This window comes from Apiospora kogelbergensis (genome assembly GCF_038363985.1).
Source record: "Apiospora kogelbergensis strain CBS 113332 chromosome Unknown utg000021l_segment0_segment0, whole genome shotgun sequence".
Taxonomy (NCBI): Eukaryota; Fungi; Ascomycota; class Sordariomycetes; order Amphisphaeriales; family Apiosporaceae; genus Apiospora; species Apiospora kogelbergensis.
Window position 1 is genome coordinate 78,315 of NW_027117438.1, and position 18,403 is coordinate 96,717.

Consider the following 18,403-nt stretch of genomic DNA (forward strand, 5'->3'; position numbering starts at 1 on the left):
AACTGGCAGCCGAGACATGCTCCAAAGCACGCGGCGAAAGTGAGACAGTCATGTAATCTTACGGCACGCAATCAATTTACCGCTTGGATTTAAGGTACCGACTGCATCCAGACAAATGCGACGACTCGCATTTCAACACCGATATTGTGGCCGAAGGAAACTTGTGTATATATCTAAAGCACCGTTCGGCCGAGACTCTCGAACCGATTTTTTCGTTTCTATCCTGCCGAGCTCCGCCCTTGCTGGGGTATCATCAAAGAGAAATTATTAACACGAGTCGCGCGCGCACCGCTACTAAAAAAAGCCGACCCGATCCAGAAGAAGAATAGTGAGACCAGAACACGGCATGGCAAGCGGCCGGTCCTAGAGGGCCACCACGGCGCCCAAGAAGCCCGCGGCCGCAATCATCGCCATGCCGACGACGCCCGAAGCGCGATGCGCGTCGCTCGAGGCCGGCTTGTCGGAGGGCTGGGCGGAGGCCGCGTTGAAGGCCGAGTCGGACGAGCCCCCGTCGGCCTTGGGGGCGGGGGGGGCGGGGGTTGTTGTTGTTGTTGGTGGTGGCGGCGGGCGGCGGCGGCGGCGGCTTGGCCGTGGGGGTCGGGGTGGCGACGACGGGCTTGGGCGTGGGCGTGGAGGTGGTGGTGCAGACGGGCCCGTCGGCGGCGAGGCTCACGAGGTCGGGGCACTGGCTGAGGGCGGCCTGGATCTGGGAGCTGTGGGACTGGTACCAGACGCTGACGTTGCGCGAGTAGGCGTCGTACTGGGCGCGCAGGGTGCCGTTGAAGGCCGGCGGCTTGCACGGGTCGCTGGGCCGCGGCGCGGCGGCCAGGGCGGGCGGCGGCGTCGGCGCCAGCGCGTACAGCGGCATGACCTCGTTTAGGGCCTTGGTGCACTTGGCGTCGACGGCCTCGCGCTGCACGCCGGGCGCCGCGAGCAGCTGGGCCGACGCGGCGGCGGCGAAGAAGAGGGCGGGGAGGATGGAGGCGGCGTGCATGTTGGCGACTTGACGGCGGTGTGTGTGTGTGTGTGTGGGAGAAGATTAAAGATAGTCGTCGGTGGTGGACTAGTGGAAGGAACGAATGTAAAATGTAAGTTGATATATACGCAAATGATGCTATTCCCAGAGCCTCTTCGAAAAATGAACGACAGTATTAGAAAGAGGGATGGATGAAGCCGAACGGGGAAGTACTGGGACGGGCGTTGTCAAATACCTGTGAAGAACTTGTATCGTCCTGTCAAAGCCAAGATGGAGCTCACGCTTGGCTCATGCTCAGGGAACTCAGCCCCTTGATTGTTGTTATGCAAGGTACCAACCCACCCAGATGCCGGCACTCAGGACTGGCACACGGCTCTTTTGTTTGTTTTCTCGTCTTTATCTTCCTCTTCTTTTTCTTGACTTTTTTCTTTTCTTTCCATGGACAGCTATATAATGCATCCTTTGACAGGTCCAGAGTGAGAACTGTGCAATTCCGGCCACCGTAGCAGCATCCACGCGGGTGTTACAGTTGGGCCTGAACCCGCCTGACACACAACCAAAAGAAGCCTGCAGGCCTACCAGAACAGCGCGCTTAACACCGACTAAAGATCAACCCGCCCGCCAACCCGCCGCCCTTCCCGAAGCGGCCCCCCAGATTGGCGAAGGGGCGTCAGGTCTTCCTCTGCATTCCGCTTTTGGACAGGGATCAAACACCCGCACGTGTTTCATCCAACCCGGGAGCACAACGTTTGTTTGGCAGAGAGGGTCGAGGGTTTCTGAGAGCATCACCTCCCCTCACCCTCAATGACAATTAATCCTTCGCGACGACTGAATATTTTGAGACTGCGCAGCGAGATGGAAAACTATGTCTTTTCTTCTTCTTCGATTCGCCAATCGCCTATCGCCTGGTGATTGGAGAACTGGAAATCATGCCTCTTAAGCCGAAACATTAGCGACTGATGCGAGCCAGGATTAAAACTGGGCCACCAAGATTAATCTTCAACTAATTCTCCCTCTGATCCAACCAATTGCCATTTATGAATCACATGCAATTATACCTCGTCGTCTTTGTCTGCAGAAAGCAGTCTTGGTATAAGGACAGCTTACCCCGCCATTCTGCTAAGGGTGTGCTATTCTGCGACCGATACCACGGCGCGCCATGGACGTGGCGTTCCGTTTTATCAGGCGCTCTTCCGTCGGCAGGAATGCCTTGGGGAACCACTCAAACAGCGCCTCGTCTGTCGTATTGGCCATGCGGCTCAGGATCATCTCGCCCACCGCCCTGCCGCTGAGCCAGGCGTAGTCCATGCCCTCGCCGTTGAAGCCCGCCGAAACCCACTCCCCGCCGGCCGCCGGGTTCCTGGCCGTCCGGTTCGTCTGCGTTGCCGACAGGGGCCCCACGAGCGGCAGCTCGTCCGCCGTGAAGCCCTCGACGCCCGTCCAGACGCGCTTGGTGCGCCCCGCGTAGACGTCCGGATTGGCCGGGTTGGCCGGGAAGTCGCTGCGCTCGGCGCCCCAGTTCTCGTAGCCGAAGTAGGTGGGCAGGGCGCCGTCCAGGTACGCCGCCACCACCTGCGCCGGGGTCCCGCTGTCGTCGTATGCGTCCCTCTCGCCGCCGCCGCTGCTGCTTGCCACGCCCGCGCCGCCGCCGAACATGTACTCGCCGTGCTCGGGCTGCTGGACGATGTAGTCCAGGTCGCCGCGGACGAAGAGAGACCAGGCGCGGCCCCCGGGCAGGCTGACGTTGTCTCGATAGGCCGGCCATTCTCCTGCTTTGGGCAGCTGTTTGGCGACAAGAATGAAAACGTCAGTGCCTTTATTGCTAACTCGAGGTAGTAACCAGGATATGTACATACACCGGCGCCGCCAAGCTGGGCGCTCATGCTAAGCAGCCTTCCGGCGAGGGCGTTGCCCAGCACGGGAACGAAATGCGGAGACCAAGCGTTCGTGGCGTAGACGACGTGGTCCGCCCGGATGGTGCCCTGATCGGTGGCGACCTCGAAGTTGCGCGTCGAATCCTCCACGGCCTTGACCGCGGTGGCCGTGGTGTGAGTGTCGAGAGACAAGGAATCGGGGTAGGTGTCCAGCAGCATCTTCAAGCCGTTGGTGACGAAGCGATACGCCCAGATGGCCCCCGCCACCTTCGCGGTCCCGGTCAAGGCGCCGACGGCGTCGGGCATGAGGGACACCCTCACGGCCTCCTCGCGCTGCAGGACGTCCCACTCGCTGCCGATCTCGGGGAGCTCTTCCCTGAGCGTCTCCCACTGCCGCACGGCCCGCGCCCACGCCGCCTCCTCGAAGTAGACGTCCAAGCTGTCCACGGGCCGGACCGAGGCGGCCCTCCTGCACGGCGCGGGCAGCCGCGCGGCCGCGCGCAGGAGGGCGTCGACGTGGCGGGCGCGGAACCGGGTGATCTTGGCGGCCTGCTCGCGCGTCGTGACGCGCCGGGCGGACTCGTACTCGTCGTACGACGAGGGCCGGATGTGGCCGCCGTTCCTGCCGGTCGCGCCCGAGCAGGCGCGGCGGGCCTCGATCATGGCGATCCTGGGGGCCCTGGGGGCGTTGTTGTCCTGGGGGCGGCGGTCCATCAGCAGATGCCAGGCGATGCTGGTGCCCGACATGCCGGAGCCGATGATGACGATGTCGGCGCTCTCGGGCAGCTGCGGCGACTGGTGGTCGGCGACGTCGGGGTGCGGGGGATCTGCCAGTAGGCGGTGGAGGGGTTCTTGACGGGGTAGCCCGGGTCGCCCTGTCCAAGTACCAGGGACGCCAGCGTGCTGGCGAGAAGAAGGACGGACGCGCACATGATGGGATTGTATCGTAAGCTAACGTAGCACAGGGTTTGACGGTAACTCGGTAGGATCTTGTAGAACATCTCTTGGCTGTCCTCTAATTATGGGCAGGGCCTTCTACTTGTAGCTCATCCATGCTGATCAGAGGCCGCTAGCCCTCCTGCTGTCTTGTGGTGCAGGTTAGTTGAGCAAGCGGGGGAAGTGCAATTGGTATCTCATGAATCAAACCTCCCGAGGCCAGCATCCGACACCTACCGGCATCTAGTGAGCTCTGCATAGATAAGACCTTGGCTTGGCTCGTTGCACTCTTGTGTTCTCCCCCGCCTTGGGAGGATGCCACGGTAGGTTTACCGCCGGCGCGGGGGATTGCCTCGACAGGTCGTCGGAATCTTGAACTTCCATTGCTTGTTTGCTTTAGTCGCAGTCTGACTTCGTAGCGGCGTCAGTCTAGGAAGCAGCAGTTTCCATTCACAGACAGTCGGTCTCCTGCCCTCTTGTAGTAGTAGCGGTCATTGGCAACGTTAAATCCCATGGACAATTAACTTATGCATCTCCCACTGCAGTAGGGTACTCCAAATGAGATCGGTTCTTCCGCGGGGTTTGGAGCCACATGGTTTAGGAAAGCAGCATGTAAGATCGACCTAGCATTGCCGGCAGCCGAGTTGCTAGCTTAGGCTGCTTCCAGGATACTCTCAAGCTGGCCATAGACTGTTAGACTGACGACATTTCCATGGTGCAGCTTCTTGAGAGGTACCTGGGCGACGCGCTTAGAACGTACGCTGCCGCTACTTTGGGGCTCGTTACATTGATATACCGAGGCGGAGGGAGCAACACTGGTCGGCCGTCCCCCTCCCCTGTTTCCCCGCAGCCAGACCCTGGTTGAATGGACGGAAATAAATTACACGCTCGTTACGATGCCAGAGGCGATTTCGTTCGCGACAACGGAGCATTGCTTGTCTCAAATGGCTCTTCAATTGTGCTATGGCCATTATGAGTTTTGGATATCCGCCGCAATGGAGGGTGCATTCTATTACGGCACCTTTCACAACACGTTTGCACCCTGAAAACGCCAAAGGCGGACTTGGGATTTGTCACAGGCGGTATGCTATACAGTGTTCCAGTGCTGGCGGCAGCAATAGCCCCAGCATGGGGCCGCTTGATTGCCAACGAAACTTCGGAGCTGCTACGGCTGGCCAACGACCGGATTGTAACCACTGTGAACAAGTCCACAGGCTCCATCAACCACCTGACGCTCGACGGGCAGGATCTCCTCAGCGACTCGAATGGCCGAGCCGGTAGAGGCCCATACCTCGATTGCTACTGTGTGCCCTCTGGCTTTTACACCCCTGGGTCAAAGAACGCCACATACAAGTTGATCACGGGAACCGACACATCTGGCACGTCGTATGGCGGTATAGTAATGGGCGAGGTCTACAAGCCGACCGGGCAGTTGCTGGAGCAGTATTGGTTCCTCCGAGACGGCGAGACCGGACTTCACACCTTCAGCCGCCTCGCTTACTACAACGAGACCACGCCCTTCCTGCGCAACCTGCAAGAGTTCCGGACGCTCTTTCGGCCCAACACGCCGCTGTGGACTGACCTGGTGACAGACAGCTCGTTCTACGGACCCGCGCCACGGCCCAACCCAGCGGCGGGTGGTGGCACCAACGGGGCAACGACGGTGCAAGATGCGACCTGGTATTTGGGTGATCGGGTGGGAGATCCGTACGTGGAAGCCATGTCCGACTACTTCACCAAATACACTTTCTCCGCAGTGTGGCGAGACCAGCTAGCCCACGGTCTCTTTGCCGATGGAACCCAACAGAGCGCCGACAATTCAACCTTTGGCGCCTGGTTGGTGATGAATACTAAGGATACATATTTCGGGGGACCCATTCATTCCGACCTCGTGGTGGACGGGATTCTGTACAACTACATGGTGTCGAACCATCATGGCGACGGCACACCGAACATCACCCACGGCTTCGACCGAACCTTCGGACCGCAGTACTTCCACTTCAACAAGGGCCCCGCCGGGTCCCCGATGAAGGACCTGTTGGAAGATGCATTACAGTATGCTTCGCCCGAATGGAATGCTGACTTCTATGACGATATCGCACAGCACGTCCCCAACTACATCCCATCGTCGGGTCGCGGGTCCTGGGAAGCCCGAATCCAACTGCCCCCAGGAGCCAAGAAGCCACTCGCGGTATTGGCCCAGAATGGCGTCGATTTTCAGGACAATGCCGAGGCCACGACGGCGTACCAGTACTGGGCTGACATCAACCCGGACGACGGCGAGGTCTCCATCGACCGCGTCAAAGCAGGGACCTACCGGCTGACGGTGTATGCGGACGGCATCTTCGGCGACTATGTGCAGGACGACATCGCGGTGACGGCGGGCGCCGCTACGGACAGCGGCGCGATCGAGTGGGTGCCCGAGTCGGCCGGGCGCGAGCTCTGGCGCATCGGCACCCCCGACAAGTCCGCGGGCGAGTACCGACACGGCGCCGCCCCGGACGCGACGCACGCGCTGCACGCGCTCGAGCACCGCGTGTACTGGGGCGCGTACGACTTCGTGGCCGACTTCCCCGCGGGCGTGCGGTTCCGCGTGGGCGCGAGCGACGCGGCCCGCGACTGGAACTACATCCACTGGTCCGTGTTCGGGGGCGCCGCCAACGTCCGGCGGCCGGTGCCGGAGGCGGGCACGCACGGCAGCGTCAACAACTGGACCGTGGCGTTTGCGGTCGCGGACGCGGACGCGGCCTTCCTGCGGAACGCGACCGAGGCCACGCTGACGGTGCAGCTGGCGGGCGCCAAGACGGCGGCGGGCAACACGGACGTCTTCAACGCGACGCAGCGCTACAACGACCTGCCGTTCGTGGTGGCGGTCAACGGGCGCGGCCTGGAGCCGTGGGTCATACCGTGAGCAAACCCCCTCCTCCTCATCATCTTCTTGCTAGCCTATGGGATAACTACTGAATCTTGCTTCGCCGATCTAACTAGGTACTACCACTCTTCCTCCTGCGGCGTGCGGAGTGCCGTCGTCTGCTACCAGGTTGCTCACAAGTTTGTGTTTCCCGCTGCGTACTTGATCGGTGGCGCCAACATGACCAACGAGGTGGTGCTAAGTCTCCCGTTCAACGCCACCGACTACGAAAGCGCGTTGTTGCCTCAGAGCGTGTATGTACAATACGACGCTTTGAGGCTGGAAGTGAAGTGATTGCCATACTTTAAAGACAGCTTATCTATTCTATGTCTGATATGGAGATTTGTTGTGGGAGTTCTATTTGACTTAGTTCGGAATAATGTCCACACGCCCTGAGCCGGCCCATCGTGCAATCTCCGCCGCCGCTATTACTCTGCCAGGCCGCTCTTTAGCCTTCATGCTCAGTTCTTGTGCCGTCTTCCTCATACCCACAGCGCCTTCACCATCGATCACAGCCATGAAAGCGTTGCTCAACCCCTCCACCGTCCAATTGGGGGCCGTGCCGCGGCTGCCGTAGACGCCAATGCCCACGGTTTCAACCAGTGCGGCAAAGTTGTACAGGTCGGCCCAAAGGGGCAGAATGACCTGGGGCACTCCGGCATGGACTGCCTCGTGGTAGCAGTTGGACCCGCCGTGATGCACGCTGGCCATGATGTCGCCCGTCTCCAGCAGGGAGACGGGGTCTGCCTTGAACCAGCCGGCGATCTCCACCCTACCGCTCGCCATGTAGTCTGACAGCTGCTCGAGTTCTGCTCCTCGCTCGGCTGAATTTGGCATCTTCCATAGAACTTGTATGCCGGCCTGCTTGTCGAGCGTGGCGCGGATGGCCGCGGCCATGGTCGATGCTTGTTCAGAGGTATACTGGCGGATGCTGCTGCCCAGATTGATGAGGGAGTGTCTTCCCCTGTCCCCGTGCCAGCCAGGCCGCTAGTTCAGGGTCCTGCTCCACCGCCGGCGCGGCAGAAAGAACGATGGGTCCGGTGCAGGTGACGTTGGGCGGCACCACGTCGACGGGGATGCTGGCGCCCTCGGTGGTCTGCGTCAGCCAAGGGACGTGGGGCCGGTGCAGCCTGTAAAAGTTGATGGGGTCGCGGATGCCGTGCTCCCTGAGGAACCGCTGCTTGGCGCGGATGGCGGGCATGCGCAGCACGGCCCCGACGAACGTGGCGGCCGCGAGCGCGTTCTCGGGGACGTGCCGCCACGGCACCGGGAAGGCGAAGTCGGCGCCGATGACGGGGTACTTCCACAGCAGGCCGAGCCGCGGCTGGTCCGCCACGAAGGTGTCGACGAGCGTGTTGGGCGTGACGAAGGCGTGCAGCCGGCGCGCGCCGCGCGCCGCGTCCACGCCCGGCATGAACATGGTGTCCAGCACCACGACGGCGGGGTCGACGGCGGCGACGAGCGCGCGCGCCGCGCCGTAGACGCGCAGGTACTCGGCGCCCGTCCACGGCGCCAGCGAGCTCTGGGCCTGCCGCGCGAAGCGCGCGACGCCCCGGAACCCCGGCGGCTGCGTCAGGCTCGCGACGCTGACGTCCGTGTTCTTCGCGAGGGCGCCGAGCCACGACGGCCCGGGGAGCGGGTGGAAGCGCACGTCCTGGGCCGCCGGGTTGCGCATCCTGGCGAAGGCGGCGATTCGCGCCAGCTTGGCTTCCACGCCGCCGCCGTGGTCGGGCGTGTCGTCGACGGGCGCGGCGAGGTGGATCGCGACGTGCGGGTGGTGCTCTAGCAGAGCTTGGATGGTGGCGAAGTGCACGTTGGCCAGGCCGTGGACGCCCGTGGTCAGGAAGAGGGCCGTGTTGTTGATGCCCAGCACCGTGTTGGCGGCGTCGGACTCTTGCTGCCATCGTTGTTGAGCCTGTTGGCCACGGATGGCAACCCACGCGGCCACGGCCACGACGGCGGCGACAATGAAACCTGGCTGTCTGTATCGTGCCATCTTTGCGACGCAAGTTAAGCGGGAATGGGATTTTGAGAAGTGGCTGGGCTGTGGCATCGTTCGACGCAAATTTGTATTCTCGACACCCCGGCCTGACCCATCCCTTGCATGGGCAGTGTAGGCCGTTGGCTGTTTTGTTTCTGTGATCCAATAGGATCGGTTGTCGTTGTCGGGATCAGGATCCTTCCCACGAACTCCACATTCATCTCATGGTCTAGAATAGTGCTTACGCCCCGACGAGAGCCCAGCAGGGCGAAGATGCTGATGAACTTCTTCTTGGAAATCTATTTTTATAGATTGGATTGGCTTAGTTAGGACTTTGTTTGGCTATACGATGGCTTTGGTTAGGCTGGTGTGAATAGAATCAACACCCGCAACTACAAGATAACGACGATGCAATCTTTATTCGATTGGCCATGTAATCAAAAAATCCATTTCAGGGCAGCCTCGGTTGCTAAATGCGAAGGTGGTTTCGAATCATTCTTGTGGCAAGCTATATAGAAGGGGGCTGGTTAAGTATATGATAGGGGGTATATGATAGCTGGCTCTGAGAGCGACAGCAAGAGACCACATTGTTTAGTATGGATTATTCTATCGTCCTCGTCCACGCTGCTTGGGCGAGCATATATCCCAACCCGCAACCATATCTTAAGCCAGCGGACGCCATCTATTCAAGGCAAGCTCGAGCTATCTTACCCTACTCTGCGAACTTGAATACGCATGATTATATAGATCCAAAGCCCCAGTTCTGCGTCGTGACTAGTTCCACGAGACTCAGTGTAGATAGGTACCGACCGAATCTCATGTACTATCTCAATCCAATCCCATCATCCCTCGCCGTCGACGTCATTACGTTACACATCGGTATACATTTCTTTCAGTTGCCTTATCTGTTCATCCTCAAAGAGATGCATCGCCGGCACTAGCCGCAGGGGGTAGGCTAGAAGAAGTCATACATGTGATGTTCAGCCGCTAAAATGACACCATTCCGACGAGTTGATGCTATAATAACCGATGCCATCCTATTTTCACGCTATGCTGCTGGGCTAGAACCCGTTGGGCAGCGTCTTCGCTCTCGGGTGCTGCTTTAAAAGAGCCGCAGCTAGTATATTGACTCCTTTTGGAAGCCGCTGCCAAGCTAATAACACTAGAGGCCTGTATGAAAGGCCTCACAATCCCACATTCTCCCATTTCCCCTCTCGTCTTTTGTCCATCTCTCGCAAACATTTGGAGTAAATGTACCTCTAATAGAAACACCTTGGCGGCACCCGGATGATACGCAGACCCACGTGTAGGGAGCGGCAACGCCGCTCAAGCCTCCAAAAGGGTGTAAAGCTCCGTCTCTATGCTATATGTAGACACGTGAAAGATCACTTTTTCACTTTTGGCATCCTTTCCTCTGGGCTTCAATCTGCGGTCCGGGATTTGGCATATAAGAAGCAGGCACCCTCTCCCTTTCCTGCCTACTTCAGCCAACTCTTGTCATCAACCACAACACCACTCGTGTAGCATCTTTCCCTCTTTACAAGATGCACTTCTCCAAAGCCACCGTGGCCGCCCTCCTCGCGGCCGCTGCCGGCACCAGCGCAGACCCCCTTGAACGCCACCGATCCAAGCGCAGCCGACGGCGGCATTCACATCCCTCGCGGCCTTCCCGACGGCGTCTACAGCGTCTTCGTCCACACCAACGGCACCCAGGAACTCATGCGCCTCGCCGACCCGATGACCTCGGACGAGCTCGAGACCTTCCTCGCCGTCGAGACGACGTCTCCCCCGCGACCCCGCTGGAGCGCCGGTGGGATTGGGCCAGACACACCCACTGCTATAGATCAGAGCGGAAGGTTGACATGAAACCAAACAAAGATATGATCGACAGAGCCATCCATGGCTTAGACGAGCAGCTCGGCCACACTGGTCGCACGGTGGGCTCAGGCGAGAACATCTTTACCATCAACGGCTGCGCCATAGCCTACGCCTGCATCCCGAATAAGAAGAAGAAGAAATACACAGAGATCACCCTTTTTGACCGCATGTATGTCTTTAAGGCACTAGACCACAAGTGCGGTTCTATATACAACGAGGGCTTTGGGAAAGCCTGCAAGAAATGGGGCCGTGGCTTGAAGGACCATACCTGCTTCGGCTTTGAAAACTACTGCAGCCAGAGAGGTCATCATTTCTGTAACACTCGTTAGTTGGATGAGGGTCCGGGCCGGGGCCGGGTTTAAACCAGTTTTTACTATTTAACCCCTAGTTCATTCGAAGATAATTATCTGTAACATCTTTAGTTACATGTCAGCTACTAATAATGACGAACTCTTATGGGCAGCCGCCGGTCATTTCGCACGGTCAAGTCGCAGTTCTATTGATTTGCAGTTCCATTATGATGACATATGTGATGTCTGTAACACAAACCACACGCTTCGTGACGCCAGACTCCATAGGATACTGCCCTTATCCCCCTCCCCGAACCGATAGTAAGACATGCCTGCACAGGAAGCGAATATCCAAGGTATAATATATGTTACCCACGTGACCCGAAAACTCAGAAAAATAAGAAAAACAACCGGCCATCAAGTGTCATGGGATCATCCCTCGAAGAACTTCAAGCTGAAGCCCACGTTTTCGTTGTCGCCCGGCACGTTCTTGCGCGTGTACTTGGTCTTGCTCCACCAGACGAAGCTGCCCGTGTACCAGTGGCGGTTGGACCACTTGTACGGCGTGCCCTTGGCGACGCCGTGGAACATGAAGGGGATGCGGTTGGTGCCGCCGGGGCTGGCGTTGACGTCGCCGTTGGGCAGGGCGAAGGTGTGGTGGCCGGGCCCGTCGATGCCGAGGGTGGCGTCCCAGCCGGCCATCATGTTCTCCTGGTGCGAGCCGAAGAGGCAGCCGTTGGACTTGTACCAGTCCCACGTGTTGGTCGGGTTGCCGCCCTTCTTGAGGCGCAGGTCCGCCAGGCAGTACTTGGTGCCCCAGCTGCCGTTGGCCGAGTAGACGATGTGCAGCTGGCCGTCCGGGTCGACGATGGCCTCGGGCCCCTCGTTGATCAGCGGCATGTTGCCGTCGCGCTTGCTCTCCCAGGGCTCGCGCGGCTGCGAGATGACGTAGCGCGCGCCCGTCGCCTGCGTCGGGCTGCTCATCCGGGCGATGTACAGGTTCTGCTCCGAGTTGTCGCTGCCGGCCCAGCCGGACCAGACGAGGTAGCGCTGCTTCTCGAAGGTGAAGAGCACGCCGTCGATGGCCCACTTGTCGTCGGGCAGGCTGACCTTGGCGGCCGCGCTCGGGTAGCGGCCCAGCGGCGCGTCGGCGCTGATGGCGTACATGCGGTGGTCCTTGCCGGCGGCGAAGTGGATCCAGGTCTTGCCGCCCTCGGTCGAGATCTCGGGCGCCCACACCTCGCCGATGTTGTCCGACCAGACCTTTATGCGCTGCGTCGACTTGGCGAGGCCCTCGAGCGTCGGGGCCTCGCGCACCCAGATGCCGCCGTTGGACGACTCGGCCGAGTAGTAGTTGTTGCCGACTTTCATCACGGTGGGATCGGCGCCCGCCCTCACGTCCGTGTAGGCGGATGCGCTGCCCACGAGGAGCAAGAGGACGGTGCCCAGTAGCAGGAGGAGGGCGGATGAGCCCCTCGGCAGTGGGTTTATAGTGGAAAAGAACATGGTGAATAGTGATTCTATGAGTCTATAATAGGCTTACTGAACCCCATCAGAACTGCTACACGACGGACACCTTCCTCTTTATACCAGGGGAACATCACGTCAGACATGGCGGATGGGATTGGACGTTTCCTTACGCCGCCGTAACGAGAAGACCGATGGCCCAATCGAGTCCGTATCTCAGCTGGCATGGGTTCGAAGACGATAGCTGCCCCTCTCAGGTGGCTTGCAATAATCCGTGATCCATGTCTCAGCCTTACCCGACTATAGCCAAGACGAGACAGTGTGCTAGCACGACCCGTACGTAGGACGGGTCTCGTGTTTCCGCCGTATTGGATGCTGCCACCCACCCACCACTCCCAGTCGGTGAAACGTTGCCGCCGAGCTCGTCAGCGCCATCTATGCACCCCACGGCACTCGGTCTGATCGTGCATGGTCTGCCGTCATCGTTGTTGGGCTTATTGGTCGCACCACAGCTTTGGGGTTGCACGACGCGGACAGAGATCAACACGCTTTTCTTTTCGTCACATTATTCGAGGTTCCGGCACTCACGCCGTGGCGAGATGGGCGAGATGCTGAACACGCTGCCCGCCGTGTATTCCCTTGTGCTCCGCCCCTCCGTCTAATCCTTGGCGGCTTATAACCCCCGAGCTATAATCTCGGCAAACACTGCCCTATAGCGCAGCAGCTGCGCGCTAGTTTCTGACCAGCATCCGGACAACGCATGCGACCAGAACAGTCATGAATACATGTGGGAGCCTGGACACCAGTAAGCCCCCACCAAGTTGTGGGAAAAATAGATGAAGTCCTATTGCCTGACAGCTTGGACAGGACGCCCGAGGGTACAGGCTAAGTGAGCCGCAGTATCCGGCGGCGGCTCGGCCGTTGGCAGTTTTTCTAGAAGACCGTTCGTTGGGTGTCAGCCTCTACGGCGATCCACTTGCTCCAGAAACCTGCCCACTTGAACCCTGAAAATCGAGCACCCAAAGCCTCCAAAGTCAAGTCTCTGCTGGCCCCGCGTCTCACATCTGGGAGAAAGGCCGATCAGCGAATCAGCTGCGCACACAGCCCACCACCGCCCGCATGTGCCTGGAAAAGCCATCGAATTTGAGCCGAGACTAGGTATGCATATTCGGTCTCTTTGCGACCGCTCGATCGTACGATTCCTGTGTGCCTGAGCAGAACAGCTGCGGCATGCCAGTCACCGCGATCTAGGCAGGGGTCCGGATCCTGCCGTCTACTAATAATAGCGATCTTTACTACATCCGCCGTAACCGTAAACGGGGAGATTTCTTTTCTTCGGAGCTGAGCTTGGCTCTGGTAAAAACATTGCGCACCATCGTCAACTCATTTAAAAGCTGACATTCCAATTTGCCTCTGAGAATCCTCAGCAAGCTTCCCGACAAAGGCACGGCAAGACGGAAAGCCATGCAACGTGACTTCTGCAGCAGTTGAACTCGTAGAAGTCACGATGCTGGGCTTACCAATTAGCTCGTTCTTTGCTATTGGACGGTGGGAGTCATGGAATGCAACTGGCCCATATGAATGTTTCTCTTACTTAATATCTGGCACACGTGAAAGAAAAGGCACCGCACCTCCAAGACGCTAATTGCCAGTCTGTACGGGACTAACATAGAAGCGCTGGGCGCGTGTCCAGAGGACCAAAATGCCACGTCGATTGAAATGACAGGCGACTAAAACCACTGATCCCTGTCGCGCTGAAGACGGCAGCATCTCATCTGTCAGTCTTCGCTTCCACGGACGTATTCAGTCACCGGATGGGACGGGACGGGCCGGGACTCGAAACAATGTATGATGTTGCCTGTGCTAAACATCTTTCTGAGTATTTCAGCGTCGTAAATGACCATGAGAGAGACGGGTTTTTTTGCGACGAGGAGTCCGATTAAGCGCAGGCCGGCGCAGGGCTGGCGCGGCGGTTCGTTGCGCTGATCCCGTCGCTGACGTAATTCAGGGGTGGAGTCTAGACTTTTTCCGCCTCCGAGACCATCACGCATGAAACACACGTTCGTCCCATGTTGAGTCTAAAGTGACCACACAACAGCAACAACTCGCAGAGCAACGCCGATGCGTATACTCTAGGGCGATAACAGCGACGATCCGGATTCTAGGTTACACGGATGCTGTCGCGCTTTTGTCCCGGAGATTTAGATGCGAGGAGAAGATAGCACGTGAACGCCAAGTCGGTCGACACTGGACTGGACGCGCGGGTCGAGACACACGGCTTGCTACGAGAGACACTATGACGGCCACCATCTCGTCGTCCCCGGAGGACAAGTACCGCGGGTCTTACGATGGCTCCGGCAGAGAGTCCCTCGATGACCTGCTGCCTTCGTCCACCCCGCCGCTCATGGCCAAGAAACGCGCCACACGCTCGCGGTCGGTCCTCACCTGGGCCGCCATTACTGGGGCTGCCATCCTCGCCGCCATCTTGTTCGTGTTTGCCGTGGTCCGCGCCCTCAGCTATTTCGGCTGGAAAAGCGATTTCCTCCATGGCTCCAAGGCCTCGGTGCCTGACTATTTCCAGACGACCACCGAGGTCTTGCCAGGTCCCACCAAGACGGCGGCCATTGCCCCTTTCCTAGCCCAGACCAACACCGTCGTCTTCCCCGCCGGCACCTGGGCGCCCAACCAGCCGCTGCAGACGGCTGTGCCCATTGAGGGAAACACCAACAACTCCAACATCTTCCAGGTGCACGGCCATCTCTCCAGCTATTTCGCCAATCCCGTTGGCTTTGGGGTGGACGAGTACCCGCTGCCGCCCGGGGCCAAGATCGCCCAGATGCACCTCTTGCACCGACATGGATCGCGATACCCGACCCTGCAGTCTTCGGTGTCGGACTTTGCCGCCAAGGTGGAGAACCTGACGTCGACGGGCGCAGCCAAGTGGTCTGGCCGCCTGAGCTTCCTCCAGGACTGGAAGTACACGCTGGGCGCCGAGATCCTCGTGGCCCGGGGACGCCAGGAGCTGTTCGACAGCGGCGTGCTGCACTACTACAACTACGGCAGCCTGTACAACACGTCGACCAAGATCCTGGCGCGGACGACCAGCCAGGACCGCATGCTCAAGTCGGCCGAGTACTTCATGGCCGGCTTCTTCGGTCTGGAGTGGGCCCAGAACGTCACGCTCGAGCCGATCCTCGAGACCTTCGGGCTCAACAACTCGCTGGCGGGGTACTTCGCCTGCGAGAACGCGCTCAACTTCCGCTCCCAGGGCGGCAACAACGCGTCGCGCGCCTGGGAGCGCGTCTACCTCGCCGACGCGACGGCGCGGCTGCGCGAGTTCACGGGCGACTACGAGTGGACCGTGGCGGACAGCTACAACGCGCAGACGCTCTGCCCGTACGAGACGGTGGCGTACGGCTTCTCGCGGTGGTGCGACCTCTTCACGTACGACGAGTGGCTCGGCTTCGAGTACAGCATCGACCTGCAGTTCCAGGGCGGGTCGGGCTTCGGGTCGCCGACGGGGCGCGCCGTCGGCATCGGCTTCGTCGAGGAGTTCCACGCGCGGCTGCAGGGCCACCTGTACGACCTGCCGCCGGGGGCGACCAACGTCAACCACACGCTCGACACCATGGCCGAGACGTTCCCGCTGCACCAGAACCTCTACCTCGACTTCAGCCACGACACCAACATCTACTCGGTGCTCACGGCCTTCGGGCTGACGCAGTTCGCGGACCAGCTGCCCGCGACACACCGCCTCGAGCCCCGCAACGTGACCGTCTCGCACATCACGCCGTTCGCCGCCAAGATGGTGTGGGAGGTCATCGACGCGCCGCGGCCCGTCAAGGCGCGGCGGCCCGACCCCGCGAAAGGCGCAGACGAGCACTACGACGACGGCGGGGCGACCAAGTACGTGCACCTGACGCTGAGCCAGCGCACCGTGCCGCTGGGCGAGAGCTACCCGGAGTGCGGGCGCCGCAGCGACGGCTGGTGCGACATGGACACGTTCATGCGCATCCTGGACGGGCTCCTCGAGCAGGCCAAGTACGAATTCAGCTGTTTCGGCAACTACACGGCCATCCCGTATGGTAACGTGACCGATGGTAAGTCATGCGGTGCCAAGCGGGACGATCTACTCGGAGTATGCGTGCTAACCCAATTCTCTACAGGGGTTCCAGTGGTCAAGAGGGCGCTGGGCGGGGGCATGGGGTCGGGTTTGGCACAGTTTGAGGCGAGCGATCACTACTGGTTATAATTGAAGTGGTGTGTATCGGACAGGAGAATACTGGAAATGCAACATGATGAGAACGAGGATCACCATGATGAGGCGCGTGCATGTCTTGGATGCAGCCAGGGCCAGGATTTATGCCACTTCCTTGAATGCATTCGTGCCCCGCTCCGTCACTACGTCACTCAACCTGCTTTCAACCACCTGCTGCTGATCGATCCTGTGCAATGCCGAACATGAATGTCAGACGAATTGGCCATGGAAACTCAGCAACCATACTGTAGCAAGCCGCACTCTGCTCTGGGACTGGACGCTGACCCGGGACCATGACGCCACGCCCACCCTCCAATCGACCACGGCATCCCTGACGAAGCCCGCGTCGCGCATCGCCTCTATCACCAATTGGAACGCCTGGCGCCCGCCCGAGCTCCCGTCTCACCTCCCCTTCCGCCCCATGATCCGCACCACGGCCCATCTCGAGGGGCGGGACCAGGACTGGGTGGTCGAGTACGGGCTCTTTGGCGCCATGCGCGAGGTGGCGGACGGGTTCGTGAGCCCGGCCGCGCAATTGCTGGATCGCGAGGGGGTTGGACGGGGCTGGGGAAATGGTGGGTTGGGTTGGAAGGAGAAGTATAGGGGTTGAAGAAAGAGGACGTTGACTTTCAAATGGGTGAGTGCTACTATGGCAAGGTTACTTCAAGTTCATTTGTATTCCTGACTTACCTGATTGGTGTTCTACAGTATACCTGATTGCAGCTTGTCATCACCACCTAGGGCCAACAGTTTATATGGCTATAAACGATGGGCAGTAGCTATATATTGACAGCTGCTATCTACTTTCCAGCTTGCTCCGCTGCCTTCTCTACCTCCTTTGCCTTCTTTGCCATATCCTTAACGCAGGCACCGCAGTGGCACTCGAAGCCCCAGCTGCTCAGACTTTCCCGCCGCTCCTCGAGCGTCATATCCTGCGCAGCAGTCTCGCCGATGTAGCTGACAAAGATCTGCTCCCCGGCGGCCAAGTCGCGCAGCGCGCGCACCCCCAGCCGCTGCGACCGCACCCCGAGGTAGAAAAACGCGGCGTTGGCGTCGCAGGCGTGGTTGATGCGGCTGAAGACGGGGTAGACGGCGCCGCCCGTGACCTCGCCGTCCGGGTCTCCGCCATCGTCATCGGCCAGCGTCGCCACGTTGTTGGTGCCGTAGACGGCGAGCGCGTGCACGGCGTCGGCGACGGCCGCGTCCAGCGCCGCGCCCGTGAGGTGCTTGACCTGCGCGTACCAGCTGCGCATGCGCGCCGCGTCGGCGGGCGCCTTGTCGACGGCGGCGCGCTGCGCGGGCGCGGCGTGGAGCGCCATGAAGGCGGCGCGCCGGCGCGGCGTCAGCCGCTCCAGGCCCTCGAGGAACTGGCGCACCTTGTGGTTGCCGATGCGGGCGCCGCCCTTGGGCGCGAACAGCAGCGGCTCCTCGGCGAACAGCAGCGCGTGCCGCGCCACGGCCGCCGTCGCGAACAGGCCCCGCCCCGCGCCCGGCACGTCGCGCTCCTCGACCGGATTGAAGCTGCCGATCTGCCCGTCGCGGATCACGTGGCCGGGCCGCGGCGGCTGCTGGCGGCGCGCGCGCTGCGACGCTGTGCTGGAGGCCGAGTTGCTTCGCGACAGGCCTGCGGACAGCTTTTTGGCTAGGAAGTTCGTCGCGGCGCCGCTGGCGGTTGGCGTCTTGGCCTCGTGGGATGCGCCGTCGACGCCAGGTTGGATCGAGGGTGTGTCCATGCTGTCTGTCTACTGTCTACCGTAATGTTCTGCTACTCTTTCTGTTATCTGTCACACCGTATCTCCCGGGGTCGGGGCCGCATGCAGCATATATACCAG

The 18,403-nt window shown here is 60.1% G+C and overlaps 8 protein-coding genes across 8 annotated transcripts; 3 read left to right on the forward strand and 5 right to left on the reverse strand.

Annotated features, from left to right (window-relative positions):
* Window positions 1-363: 363 nt before the first annotated feature.
* PG998_015213 (uncharacterized protein) lies at window positions 364-994 on the reverse strand (the record flags this gene model as incomplete). Its single annotated transcript, XM_066882029.1, has 2 exons — window positions 364-516; window positions 611-994. The coding sequence occupies 2 exons, from the start codon at window positions 992-994 to the stop codon at window positions 364-366; spliced, it is 537 nt and encodes a 178-aa protein (XP_066722944.1).
* A 1,101-nt stretch (window positions 995-2,095) lies between these two features.
* PG998_015214 (uncharacterized protein) lies at window positions 2,096-3,851 on the reverse strand (the record flags this gene model as incomplete). Its single annotated transcript, XM_066882030.1, has 3 exons — window positions 2,096-2,758; window positions 2,833-3,753; window positions 3,807-3,851. 3 exons carry the CDS (start codon window positions 3,849-3,851, stop codon window positions 2,096-2,098), a joined length of 1,629 nt encoding a protein of 542 aa, XP_066722945.1.
* Window positions 3,852-4,870: 1,019 nt separating this feature from the next.
* PG998_015215 (polysaccharide lyase family 4 protein) lies at window positions 4,871-6,991 on the forward strand (the record flags this gene model as incomplete). Its single annotated transcript, XM_066882031.1, has 2 exons — window positions 4,871-6,693; window positions 6,775-6,991. 2 exons carry the CDS (start codon window positions 4,871-4,873, stop codon window positions 6,989-6,991), a joined length of 2,040 nt encoding a protein of 679 aa, XP_066722946.1.
* A 72-nt stretch (window positions 6,992-7,063) lies between these two features.
* On the reverse strand, window positions 7,064-8,693 carry PG998_015216 (uncharacterized protein; the record flags this gene model as incomplete). The annotated part of the gene is made up of 2 exons (XM_066882032.1): window positions 7,064-7,618; window positions 7,707-8,693. 2 exons carry the CDS (start codon window positions 8,691-8,693, stop codon window positions 7,064-7,066), a joined length of 1,542 nt encoding a protein of 513 aa, XP_066722947.1.
* A 1,529-nt stretch (window positions 8,694-10,222) lies between these two features.
* On the forward strand, window positions 10,223-10,885 carry PG998_015217 (uncharacterized protein; the record flags this gene model as incomplete). Its single annotated transcript, XM_066882033.1, has 1 exon — window positions 10,223-10,885. One exon carries the CDS (start codon window positions 10,223-10,225, stop codon window positions 10,883-10,885), a length of 663 nt encoding a protein of 220 aa, XP_066722948.1.
* Window positions 10,886-11,278: 393 nt separating this feature from the next.
* Window positions 11,279-12,352, reverse strand: PG998_015218 (alpha-L-arabinofuranosidase II; the record flags this gene model as incomplete). The annotated part of the gene is made up of 1 exon (XM_066882034.1): window positions 11,279-12,352. The coding sequence occupies one exon, from the start codon at window positions 12,350-12,352 to the stop codon at window positions 11,279-11,281; it is 1,074 nt and encodes a 357-aa protein (XP_066722949.1).
* A 2,257-nt stretch (window positions 12,353-14,609) lies between these two features.
* On the forward strand, window positions 14,610-17,181 carry PG998_015219 (uncharacterized protein; the record flags this gene model as incomplete). Its single annotated transcript, XM_066882035.1, has 2 exons — window positions 14,610-16,413; window positions 16,823-17,181. 2 exons carry the CDS (start codon window positions 14,610-14,612, stop codon window positions 17,179-17,181), a joined length of 2,163 nt encoding a protein of 720 aa, XP_066722950.1.
* Window positions 17,182-17,371: 190 nt separating this feature from the next.
* PG998_015220 (Mcg1p) lies at window positions 17,372-18,304 on the reverse strand (the record flags this gene model as incomplete). Its single annotated transcript, XM_066882036.1, has 1 exon — window positions 17,372-18,304. One exon carries the CDS (start codon window positions 18,302-18,304, stop codon window positions 17,372-17,374), a length of 933 nt encoding a protein of 310 aa, XP_066722951.1.
* Between the last annotated feature and the right edge of the window lie 99 nt (window positions 18,305-18,403).